The sequence below is a fragment of the Amphiura filiformis genome, chromosome 5 (genome assembly GCF_039555335.1).
Source record: "Amphiura filiformis chromosome 5, Afil_fr2py, whole genome shotgun sequence".
Classification (NCBI taxonomy): domain Eukaryota; kingdom Metazoa; phylum Echinodermata; class Ophiuroidea; order Amphilepidida; family Amphiuridae; genus Amphiura; species Amphiura filiformis.
The window spans coordinates 4770514-4784280 of NC_092632.1; the positions used below are offsets into that span (position 1 = coordinate 4770514).

Here is a 13767-nt window from a genome sequence, read left to right on the forward strand (position 1 = left end):
AACTTTGCTCTGGACTTCTTTATCATTTCCCCCCAATATCAATTTCACTTTTGAGAAAAATAAATAATTGTTAGTGTTGCAGAAACCCTATCCAAGACTCACTGGCTAAATTTGACACCCTATACAAAACCTTGGGAAGACTTTTGCAATTTGATTTTGATACCCTTTATTGAAAGTCCTGGGACTGCAGCTGAACCTTCATTTTTTGGAAGCGAACAAGCATGGTTACCTGAGCAGTATACCAAGTGACCCCTGTGAAATTATAAACAATAGTATTTGAATATGAAGTTCCCTTAAAACATTGTATGCAAGGGGTGGTTCAAAGAGAAGGACATGTTATTTTCTCAGACACCATCTACTCATCATGCAAGAAAGACCAAGCAAATCAGTCTACCAACTCAAGCAGTATATTTCAATTTGTGGACTTTGTGGTTCTTTCTTGTGCAATCAGAGATTGAGTAGATGGTCTGTGGCTAAGAAAAAATAGGTCCAACTCATGGTTGGACTATACACCTTTTTGGTAGGACTTTTTATGAAAATGCTGACCATGTGCAACCATCAAAACATGTTCAACAATCAATTTCTGGTGATTTAAACACATATTTGATCATGCTGTGGATACCGCATTCAATATGCTGCATCACATAAGAGTAACACAGTGCATGTACATGGCATGTACCTCATCAAACGAACTGTCACCACCAGTGTGATTGGTTGTGGTGTTTATATTTCTGAAGATTTCCAATCAGCTGATGAGAAGGTCTATGGATTGCAACAGGTTTTCATTTAGGAATACTTAGGACATTGGCGTAACTAGGGTTAGTAGCACCCGGGGCAAGAAACAAAATTGGCACCCCTTCCCCCACCCGAGAATATCTTGGATGCGGGGGTGTGGGAATGGCATCGGCATTATGATATTAAAATAATTTATTGCAATCATGCTAAATGCATATGGTAGGTTCATGCATGCCAAGTGGTAGGCCAAATATAGCGCCAGCCTAGTGGTAGCGCCTCTAGTGGTAGCACCCCCTCACCCTAGTTACGCCACTGATTTAGGAATCATCAAAGAAAGACACATTGACACACATAGAGGAGATGTAATTATTCTGCAGGTTTCAAGTATGAAAGCAATTTATTGCACTGGTGCAGCAACCAAAGGGAAATCCGGTCAAGCAAAACATAACCAACTATCACAAATATTTGACTTTTGAGCTTCTCTCGTTCTCTCTGTAGTACTGTGCTTTTGCCTTATCTAATTTCCTAAATATACATCTACACTTTAAAAGAAAAAACAAATCAAGCAATTTAAAACACAGAAGCCAAGATGTGGGCAAACTCAAGGTTCAATTGAGAAGTGAAAACTAGCAAATAACAAATATGAGACAAATATTGGTAGTGTTATTTCACCATGCTATGAAGAGAGTCAGGTAGTGTGCATCATGTGTGATACCACAATGACATCTTTAAATTAACATTCAAAAAATTGACAGAGGATATCACCATTACTTAATTCTTTGACAAGTTCAAAGGAAGAACTTGTGTTTCCTTTGGTCTTGACAAAGAACTAAGACTTCAATCAAATAACAGACCTGATGAACCTTTTTAATCACATAAGATATCACCAGAAAGAGGATTTATTGTGCAAAGAGAACTAAACTGTGCAAGGTTTCCTCCTTTTTTGCAGCACCAAGCATTGCACACACTATCCTATTCTCTCTCTAATAATCTAGATTTATGATTGCTAGTGCCGTGCAAAACCTGTAAGATTTATCATCTCTCTTCCTACACTATCAGTGATATTTTACAGTTTGAAAATATTATCATTAAACATTTTGTACTTACAAAATCCATGATTTGATGTAGCAAGGACAATGCTAAGTTTTAGGAACATTTACTACTTGGCTAAAAAAAGAAGTTTCTTTCCTGTAGGGGACAGGTATTTGACTTCAAATCCAGAAAAAACAAAAATATTTTTAGAAAATGCCTAAGAAAAACTGATCAAAATATTTGTCAAGATGAAATGAATAACACTTAAATCAGTCAAAAGTTTGTCTAGAAGTTTTAACTTTCATTACAAAATCAGCTTGTATAATCAAGTAGTGGTGTATTTCTATATTTACATCACACTGAACTACTGTTGATATATGGCTGGTAAATTAACAATTATGGAACAATAGAGTATTGAGTAATATGAACCCTAACTAAAAATTCAAAATGTTGAATGATAATTAATTTCCATGCTGTAATTCATATCATTGTAGAGATGTAGATGGGATGAGACAAATCTGCACTATTACAGTGCACCTCACTTGTTTCCTTCAAATACAACAATTATCAGCACTCAGTGTGTGAATACAGAGTATATATCTTGTAGGACTAGATGAATAGTACTTGGGTTACAATAAAATCCTAATTTCCATCCCTATGAACTTGTTATATTACAGAAAATAAATCAGTTTATTAATCAACTTAAACATTCTTACTGAAACAGCTCATTGGCTTTATGTTATTTTCCAATTTGTGAAATTGAAAAATTTGAAATTTTCATTACGTCAAATAGCTTTTGCCATGAAACCTAATGGCCTAACCCAATCTCTTAAACATATTTTGTGAATTCTTTAATAAATTGTGATATATTAAAGAATACTATGGGTATTTATTTTGTTTATGTTCAATATCAACCCACCATTACAGTTTTTTGGGACACTCCCTACACTGAGTACTGATAAATAGCAAATGTAGTATCATATGAAAGAATGTCATCTACAACTTGTGGCAGAGGACCACCATTGAACGAATCACCTCAAAGATGCTATTCATTCCAGTGTGTGGTGTTTATTCCATAACAGTCAATTGTCAGTCAACCATCCACAGTAGATTGATGGTTGCAAGTCTTCACATTGTTATCTTCTATGAGACATTGATAGAAAGGTGATATATTTAGTTTAGATGACAATGACTAGCTGCCAAATGAGCATCAACTTGTGGTGATGGAGTGCAGTCTGCAGAAGACATTCTTAACATGTGATAGGTAACTGTGATGCTGAATGGGACATCGGCTGAATTCACACTGGTATGATGTTAACAATTTCACTTTCCACACAAGTGCGTGTTTCTGTGATGTACGTCTTGTACCCTAGTCTCTTAAATGTAATTAACTGTTTGGAATTTCAATATCTAGACAATTTTCAAGATTTTTTACTTCTAGAAAATGTTTTGAGTATGAGTTGGGAACCACCCTATTTCACCTAATTTAGGTGTACTGGATTTGAATGTGCTCCTTCCCAATTATTTAGACTCTATGACCCTATAGGGGTATACAGGGTCAGAAATCACACATGCATGTTTCTATCATTTGATTTGCCTGAAAATGTACATATCTTTAAGTTCTGTTATTTTTGTTAGGTGCACATATTACCTTGCACAGTGCTAAATTTGTGCCGAGTACTGAATTTGTAAGGATGTGTAATTCAGATCAGGTTGTACCATTCAGCATTACAATTATTTAGTATATACTTTGCTATACAAACTCTAGCATGATGATAACACTTGCCTTGATTTCAACTTCTCAAGATTCTTGGAAATTTAAAGAGACCAAAAACTGGTTTTATTCAAGGAATGTTAAAGAAAGATGTTGAAGCAGATTTTGGTGTGAAGATTTGGTTAATGCATAGGTTTATTTCAGATCAAATAATAGTATTTAGAGTTGTTGATTGTCTTAATAATATAAAATAAGTGAGGTTATGGCATATGGAGTTATGTTACAAGGTATAATTTAAAAGGTGACAAATTTAAAAGGTGAAAAAGGCAAACAAACTTGGCCTTGAGAAAACTGACATAATCAGCTATGTAAATTAATATAAATAAAGTTCTTGCTGTGAAAATAAACCCAATTTATTTCACAAGTAAAATTTCACAATTGTTTGTAACTTGATGGATTAAACTGCCAAACATTTCGAAATAAACCGTGCTAAGAGAAACTTGTGTAAATATGTATGTGTCCGATTTGTGAGCTGACTTCCCATATGCCATTTTTGTATTTAAACTTAATAAAATATTATTTAAAGTATTTCATGATATTTGCTTATCATATATTCACAATAAAATGCTTTAACAAACATTACATTTAGAATTGATTTACTCAATGCACATTTTAAATTCATTAAAAAAATAACTTGATTCTTTTTACTTCTGAAGGTGAGTTGTATGTTCTGGCACTTTTCTTAAAGTGTTAAAAATCTGCATTTATTTCAATTTTAATCTAAAAGATATTTTAGATATTTTTTAAACAAATACTTCCAAGAATCTTGATACATTTTCACCACCAAATTAAATTATTTAGCAAATATCAGACCTAACAAACAATTTTCTACGGTTGTGTCCAGCACAGAAAAGAATCAGTTTGCACTTATCAGCTGCAACTAAATCATCAATAAGCTTTAGCATTTACAAAATATGACAATAAACCCCTACTAAAATGCATTGAACAGTCCAGGTAGCTCATGCAACTCTTTAAATAATTTATGAAACTGGCAAGTTCCATTCATAATTTGAGGGGTGTCATATTTTGCAGATCAAAGCATTCAAAGAGGGTGCAAGTGGCAAAGAATTAATAATTACTACACAGCAATATTTCTACAAATATTTCTTCAACCCAATGATATCACAATAATCATCCCACTTTGTGCTTAAATATACTAATTATTCTGTGAAAAGTTTCTTATATGCCATCAACTTTGTCCCTACTTGCAAGTAGGCAGTAAAAATGTTGACCAATTAGGTTCGACTATATTTTACAAAGCTTGTACATATTTACAATACACATACAATATATAACCCTAGTAATTGGAAAGTGATAGCTCTCATGAAAACCCAGAAATACAATAATAATAATAATAACAATAATGATAATAAAGATATCAATAAGACCCTTCTACACTCTTTTTGTTAAAACTACATTCATAAAAGGATCTTACTGGCATTGGGCTATTCCTGTTGAAATCCATACACCCTCTATGGAAGATGTGACCTTAATCTTCCACACAGGTGGTGTGAATTTCAAATAGGTTACCAGAGTGGGTGACTCCATTTGAAATCTACACCCCATGTGGGAGATTAAAGCCATGTCTTCCATAAGAGGTGTGTGGATTTCAACAGGAATAACATTTTTTCTGTTGCAACCATTTGTTAAAATCAAGTACTTTTATATACTTGACATATCATACATTATATTTTTGTAATAAAATTCAAGAGTGACCTTTTAGTACACTGATTTTTGTATAGTACAATGGCTACACATCAATTAGTATTAACAGTGCATTTCCGGTGCAAAAACCTGATCGCAAATATAAAGTGCAACTACGCCGTCGACCAAATCAAACTTATCACGTTTACAAAGGTCGTATACTTAAAAGAGTTTCTTGCGTGTAAATAATGCATAGTGCGCAACTGGCAGATTAGTTAGTATGCATGGGCTGAATTATGCTCATACACGTAGAAAAAGGTGCTCTAATTCACCATAGGTTTATACAGTAAGGTTTGATGGCTATTGACTGTCAACGTTAACAGAACGGTACAAACCTCATCACCAAGGAAACCTCATCATTCATTTTCTTGTTACAGACCTGCTGGATAAAAAACAACCATATGGCAGGCATCCCTTGATGGAGCATTTCTACCTGTTCTGTTAGCAAGTATTAGTTTTGTATAAATCATATATGTAATCTTCATTGACATCAAAAGTGAACGATTAAGAGAATATTCTAGATATCAGCAGTATGAACCACTTTGGCAGTCATGGAGGCAGTGCTTTACCCAAAATATGCTGTTTCCAAAATCATTGTAACTTGGCTGGATTTAAACATCTAAAACTTATTTAATACACATTTGCAAATCTCTGTAAAAATTTGGTGTCCAAGTTTTATGTGTTTGTTTTTAGTTTTCCCAATCAGGAGGGTGAAGTTACAAATAATAATAATAATATTGCTCTTATTTATAATGACACAGTAATGAGCCTTGTACCACTATGAACAGTACATCCCTAGCTATCCATTGTGCCATAATTACCATCAATACATATATGAGTTATACAAACCTTGCTACTGTTTTACCTGATTTCTTTAGTCTTTACATTCAGGTCAAAAGGTCAAGTCAATACATCTGGTACGTATATGCTCATTAGGCTATTCAAGTTGAAATCCACACACCCCCTATGGAAGACATGATGACACTGATCGCCCCAATAAGGGTGTAGATTTCATTTGGAGTCACCCATTCAGGTAACCCCATTTGAAAATCACTGTGTGTGCAGAAGGAGTCACATGTTCCATAAGGGGTGTATGGATTTCAAATAGAATAGCTGATTAGACATTCTGCAATTATTGCAGACTAAATCAAGAGAACAAGTCAAATCTTGAGTAAGTCTACGCAGATACAAGATGAAACAGAAAAAAACTACAGATGTTGAAAGAGATGGAACATTTATCAATATTATATTTTTCTGTGCTCTGGCATCTATAACCAAACATCAGAATGCTTATAACACTAAAGCATTTAGGTGAAATCTAGCTTATAGTAATCAAAGCAATTACTTTCACTATAAACAAAAGCTCGTGAAATGACCATCTGTATCAATTGGATTAATAATATATTCTGGAAGGGATAAAAATAAGATGTCTTATTTACTTTAAGCAATAACTTTGTACGCAATAACTTGTACAAATTATTATACTGTTAGTTTATTACACTGAATAATAACTTTGTACCAAAAGCATAACTATTGATATTTGGGGTTTGTAGTAGACATCATGAGCTTTGATTGAATTTATTAATTAGCAACAGTTAATGGAAAATAGTGAAAATAATTGCTTTGATGTTGCTAATTTCAACAACAATACACAGTAAAATGCATAGTATTTATTTACAACTTAAAAAATATTATGTGATACATTTTTTTCTGGTCTTTTATTTTCTATAGATATCAAATTTGACCAACAGGCCACCTGGGCAAGAAACAGAAGTGTTAGACAAGTGTCAAATTAAACCCATGTGTTGCAGTGATTCATTGGATACAGTTGTGGAAATCTACTCATTCTTTATCTGTATTATCTTTGAAAATTCAAAATAATATTTATATAGTGATAGTTTTCATCATCTTTCATTAAAGCATTTGGTCATTTAAAAAATTTCACCAGCCCATCCAACTAGTCCACTAGGAATCCAGAACCCCCTTACCAGTTGCCCTTATGTTACATAATTTATTAGTGTCAATAAATGACCAGCACCTTGGGCCAACATGGCATTGTTTCTGGTGACCCGACATAAAATTTGCTTGTCCTGTGACATTTAGTTTTTTTAGCATTGACCATTACAACTAGGTTGCATCTACCATCAGTGTATCTGTTAGTCATGATACCACTGTTATTGTGAATAAAAGACCAGAAATAAATACAACACACCTATATTTGAGGAAATAAACTGCACTTGATTCACAATACTGTCTTGTGTCAAAAGTATCATTATTTTGTCTATCAGTCTTAGCAAATTAATCTTAAAGTAAAAAAAATTGTTGGTTGAAGTAATTTCTTACATAACAAAATTTGTGGTATGGCCTATGCTATTGGACACCATTTAGAACTGATTTAACTTGCACTCATGGACACACAATACGCCGAGCACACCAATGAATGCATGTACAGGTTGGTGGCGCTGTGTGCAATCAGAATGAACGGTACATCCAATATTTCAGCATATAATTTTAGTAAACTTTTGGGAGCTGCTCAGCATGAGGCACATACAAGCTATGTGTATATGGTCAAGTCAGCTCTACATCACTGTTGTGTCATAAACATCTAAAGATCCTTCAAAGCTTTTGTTTTAGATCAATTTATCCCCTCACTGGCTCAACACCATCAATTATAAGAATGATATCTGTAACATACTTTCACATGGTAACCATGGGCTTCGCATTACATTGGTTATACCGATCACTTTAGAACTGGATCTTGCCATGACATTTTAATGGACAACTGAATTTGCCCCACTTAAAGCCAGAATCTTACATTGAGAAGTCTTATAGATTACGTTTTGACAGATCAAATCAATGCATACACAACTATGACAGAAGACAGTAGTGTGTAATCATTATAATACCTGACTAATAATAATGCTGCATTATGGTGTCCCCTAGCTCAGCTTGCTCCCTATATACAACATTCAACATTAGTCAATATTTGAAATCTACAGATAGACAGCTGAGCAAATCTGCACTGCAGTTTGTCATCTTGGCACTGAATAGAAACTAGATAAAGAGTACCATAGAAGTGATAAAGTACACACGTAAGTAATTCAACAACATCGTAAATTCGTACGTTCCACGTCACAAAGGTCCGTACGTACCCGTCTTAACACATCCGTCGTCTCGTAAGGACTACAATGGAACAATCACATAATCGTATTTGTTAAAAGTATTTTCTATAACATACATGTCCTAATTTAAACAAAGAATTTTTTTTAAATATATTTTTCAGTGATTTTTTTCTGTGAAATAAGCAACCATTTGGTTTTATCAATGCAAATAATGGCAACAAAAATTGTTTGTCATGTTTGAACCCCAAGTAAGACTGTATGCAAAAATGGTGCAGTGTCATAGACATCAAATTTCACTTAAGGAAGTGTGCCAATGCTGTGTAGTTTTCAACATGCAGCACATATTATACCAAAGTTTCTCCCAGGCCTGGCACTTTCAAACAGATTTTACATTTTCCAAAAAGGTGGTTTAATATACTTTGCAAAGGAGGACCACAACATTTTCAAATAAATTTACTTTTCCCAATTTAATCAACTTACAAACCTAAGATAATTCATAGCAATATTAACAATTGGTGTTATAAATTGTACTTTGTGGCTTTGATCACTCCTAAATGTAAGAGCAAATCAATCTGAGGTAAATTCAGATTAATAAATGGTGATTTGAGAACAGAAAATAGTAACACTGACATTTCCTAAAATTTACATTCCAGTTTTAGTTTTGTAACATTATTTTTAAGGGGAAAATCATAACAGGCCAGGCATCCAGGAGTGAATAATTGGTATAACTTGCTTTCGTGTATTTGCATTTATGTGTTCAAGAAAGATCACATACAATTTGAATTTATGATTTATGTATTTGTTGTTGTATATACCGTATTGTCTGTAATAAACGCTCCCCTGTAATGAACGCCCCCTCCATTTTTTCCATGAAAAATTGACAAAAACACAAACATTCTCTGTGCTTCCATGCCATATCATGTGAGTAAGCTTAAAACTGGCATCAGTAATGTCAGTGACGATTGCTAAATTGTAAGGACAAAACCTGTTATGACTCCCATCCATTCCATTGCCTAATTATGGTATGATTTCACCAGATTCCTGCTTGATGATGCACTTACATGTGTACTTTTGCTGTACTTTTTCTGTGAGTGCCGCCATGCCAGTAGTATTAGTGTAGTCTTTAATCCCTCCTTTCTACCATCAGGAGCCCCCATTTTGATAAAATGCAACACCCCAGGGCGTTTATTACAGGCAATACGGTAATCATATATAGTTGTTACTTGCAACCTGCTACTCAACCTGCTTGCAACCTGCTACTGCCACCTGACTTCATCACATCTGGGTTATACCCATCTTATAAAGAAAATCAGTTTTGTGTGACTAAATCATATTTCTCTACGGGTTTTGATGCCAACTAGCCTTAGTGCACACTCTCCTTACAGTGTAATTGATGTCTACTGACACTGCTAAACAAAGCAATATAAATCATCCAATTTCCATGTAGTTAAAGGTCCACATATTAAGGGGAAAATTCAGATACAGAAAGCGTCCAATACAGTCTGTCCTGTGAGAAAGGTAGCATAATTATAATATGCCTCTTGCACCTTGGTTTAAAGGTTAGGATAAAGGTTTCGAGGTTTGGATTAAAAGGGTTAGGTGCAAAAGGTATCTTACAACTATTCTGAGTAATATCTCTGCTATAAAAAGCATGGTGACAGGTAAATGCATTTTTAACCTTTCTCGTAAATTCAACTTTTTGGTAGCTTGTTTAGTCAAATAACCAGCTTCAAAACTTTTTTGAATTTTGTCTTGTATATGGCCTATTATAATGCAATAATGAACTGAGATAGCTACTGTAGATTGTGTGCTCCTGTGCTACATCGCCTTGTATATAATGTATAGTACTTTTCCTTATGAGTACAGATATTCAGTTGAGTACCAATGATACACATTTTTTGGTCCATTACAAAAAGAAGTTCAACCAATACAACAGCTGCAATTGATAATGAAAATTGTGAAGATCTGGATACATATAGTACTCATGCATTGTAATGGTGACCAGTGACAGTGTCCAAATGCATGGGACAAAAGGGACCACTAACTGGGCACCCCCTTCTCCAATTCAAATGTCATCTCAAACTTTGCTCACTTTATTACCCTTCCCGTAACCTACATGATCATGTAAAACAAAGGCCAAAAACTAGCCCAATCATTTTGGGGTAAATGGCGCACAATTTGTGCCAATTTTAGAATTTCCTTCTCATCTTCCTACAATTTGTGTCTGGCACTGCCACTGAATGTGAGCCGAGTAATAAGAATGAATAAAATCAACATTCTATATATTGTTCCAGAGTGAGATAAAGATTTGCAAGTACAATAATAATGCCCCACTAAAATGTATCAAATAAAAAAACACCATTAGATCAAATGAACATAGGCGGTAAATAAATTACTGTACCCACAGTACACACACAGGCAAACATGGTATAACCAACCTCACTACCAGAGGTCAAGTTTTCAAATCTAATATCAATGTGCATCAAAATAAAGGTAACATAACTTTACCTCTGGTGAATGAGGATGTACATATACCATATTACTGTGCATGCACCTGTCTACACATTGTCATCAAGATACCAGGATCAAGATTTATACTAATTCAGATACAAAAACAAGCCAAAATTATTGATCTCAAATATACTTCTCAATATTTGTGACTGGACACATCAAAAGACAACCACTTGCACCATAATGCATTTTTTAGATCTAAAAATATTATTACTTTTGATTTTTAGTAGTGTGGCATAAAACTGAATACTTCATGTAGAGTTGGATGAAGTGCCACGTACAGCAGTATGCCTATTATGTGCATTATTCCTAGGATAAAATCTGGCTGACAGACAGACAGATAAGTTGTCTTCATTATTGATATGACCCGTCACATCATCTTAACATGACCTTTGCTGATGTCTACAAATCGTCTCTGGTATGCAAGATATTGTAAAATTGTGTTACAATATCCTACATACATTATTTATCACAGTCAAGGTCAAAAATTCTTCTGAAACCGTTTGCATAAAAGCAATATGAACTTTGCCTGGAAAGTGATGATGAGATATGATGCAATTCAGCAGAGGGCAGTGAGTATATTGATAACACATCCATTGGGCCCTGTGCAATTTGCAGAGTTCAGATATCTACAAGAATTCATGTGCATAAAAAACATCTTCTGATTTTTCTGCCATTTTAAAATTTTTTTGAAAATTATGTGCATGTATAAACTATTACCCAAGCCCTATTGGAACATCAAAGATGAATATTTAAACACATATCTATATAGAAGATTCAGAACTTTGCAAATAGGGATGAGAGTGCCAGCTACATAGAGTCAGTCAGGCAGGCGGGCAGGGCCACATAATATAAATGTGTAACATGTATGAATGAACAGAAATTTATTATCAAGATAAAACCATTTCATGAGTTATTTACAACTCAAAATGTGTATGTACATCTGTTCACCTGCACACACTAAATTGGTGCATTAAATTTTGTACAAAAGTTAACTAAAATTGATATTTATATATAACAATAATAATTATATCCATGGGACTCCCAACAAGGTATAACTGTTTAACTGTCACTCAATGTGAAGACAATTTGCCCATCCATTGACTACATCCAGGAAACAAAAATCGGCCATATGTTGATGAAACTCGGTGCCTGGGAGTCAATCCGGTTGTCGTTCTTCAGCGTCATCGTACGATCTGTCCATTCCAGCGTCAAATCCGTCCATTAAGTCGACTTCAAGTCCGTCGTTTTGGTAGATCACGTCTAAGTTCGTAGTAGACAGTCACCAGCGTGTCCTTGAAAGTCCCTGTTCTGCGTCGAATCCTGTCTTTCCTTGTAGTAGTATTGTCCAAAATGAAATGAAATGCTTCTGTTCTAGAAACATTGTCTGCTTCTGTTCTAGAAATACTGTCTGCTATTGCTCTAGAAACACTGTCTCCAGTGGCCAGGTGTTTCATTGTGCACACATAGATTTCTCTCTTCGGAGTGACATCACAACAGCAATTTGGTTTTCCCATGATGCAGTGCACACTCTTGTCAAAGTAATGATAATCCATGGGAATAGTGTAAGAATTTGGTTAAAGTCATTCTCATTATTACGTACCAAGTCGCATAATTTAGCACAAAAATGGGGACAACGTCAGACGTTCAGAATAAAATTTTCATATTGACTAAAACACACACACTGGCTAATTTTTTTGTCTCTACTTTGCTTGTTTTAAAAAGACAAACAAAAGATTCAGGTAATGGACAAATAAATTTGTCCGTATTACGTATAGTCTATGTTACAAAGTCTTCATAATATTCCCGCGTCGTATGGTTTGCTGCATATACACGTACACTGTTAGTCTGTGAGTGCAAATAATGCACATTCAAAATATGTCGGTATCCATATCAACCAATGATACACATCTAACTCTGAGGTATCACAGGGTTTTTATTATTTTATGGCAAGCTTTGATATCTTATCTCCTTGGAATTTCCACACGCATTTAGGATCTTGGAAAAAAACACAATGGCATTCTCCTCTTGATGATCCATCCAAACATATATTCCAAGCAAGCACACATACATTCCAACCCAGCGGAATGAATGTTCTCAAGCCATATAGCGTCCCTGACAACATTAAGACACAGCACTGGTTACTCCTTGTGTCATTTGTTTCACTTACATTAGTTTAGTCATATCGATCCACTTAGCATAATACTTCAACAGGTCTATAGACGTAGTCTTTGTCCTCACGGTCTTATCTTGTTAGTCATCAGCAAAAGGTCTCCATGTGAACATATAGAATATTTCAGGTGAATAGTGAAGTAAGTCCACTTGCCGTATTGACTCCTTTCCAATCAAGAAGAACATCTTGACACATTTTGAAGTAAGTTCAGTCATTTATGCCTCCGTCAAATTTCAGTTGAGTCAAAACTCAGGTCCAAGCCATGCTGTGTCTGCTGTAGTGCACTACCTCAACAAAATTGCAGTAACCATGGTATCCTTCACACTACCGTATTACAAAGTCACAAAATATCATCTTGATTTGTTGATTTGAGATGGGCAAAAAATGCTCACTTTTTCTATATTCCCAGTTGCATGATGGGAGTTTATTCTGTTTCACAGATGCATGACGAGTTGCTTTATATTTTTTTATTTTCATATTCACAGTTGCATGATGGGAAGAGATGGATAAGAAAATAACCTAAGTATTTCTAGTCTCTACTGCGTACCCTCCGTCGTCATCCGATGTGGAAACTCGTTAGGTGCTGGAGGAATTTGCTTTGTTGCTGTTGGATAGAAAATGAAGAGAAAAAGAAAAAGAAAAATCAGTAATTATTCTCATATTTTTGTAAGGTCTCCAAGCATTTATTCATCAGCTTTGAATTGTACTTATTTTTA

The 13767-nt window shown here is 34.6% G+C and overlaps 1 protein-coding gene across 8 annotated transcripts in view; it reads right to left on the minus strand.

The window, feature by feature from the left end:
* Positions 1-9618: 9618 nt before the first annotated feature.
* Positions 9619-13767, minus strand: part of LOC140152513 (regulator of G-protein signaling 7-like) — a 130404-nt gene continuing 126255 nt past the window's right edge. For all 8 annotated transcript variants that reach the window (XM_072174862.1, XM_072174860.1, XM_072174857.1 and 5 more), the window contains one exon: positions 9619-13655. In XM_072174862.1, coding sequence (XP_072030963.1) covers positions 13608-13655 — 48 coding nt within the window. In that variant the 3' untranslated portion in view covers positions 9619-13607. The remainder of the gene's footprint in view (positions 13656-13767) is intronic.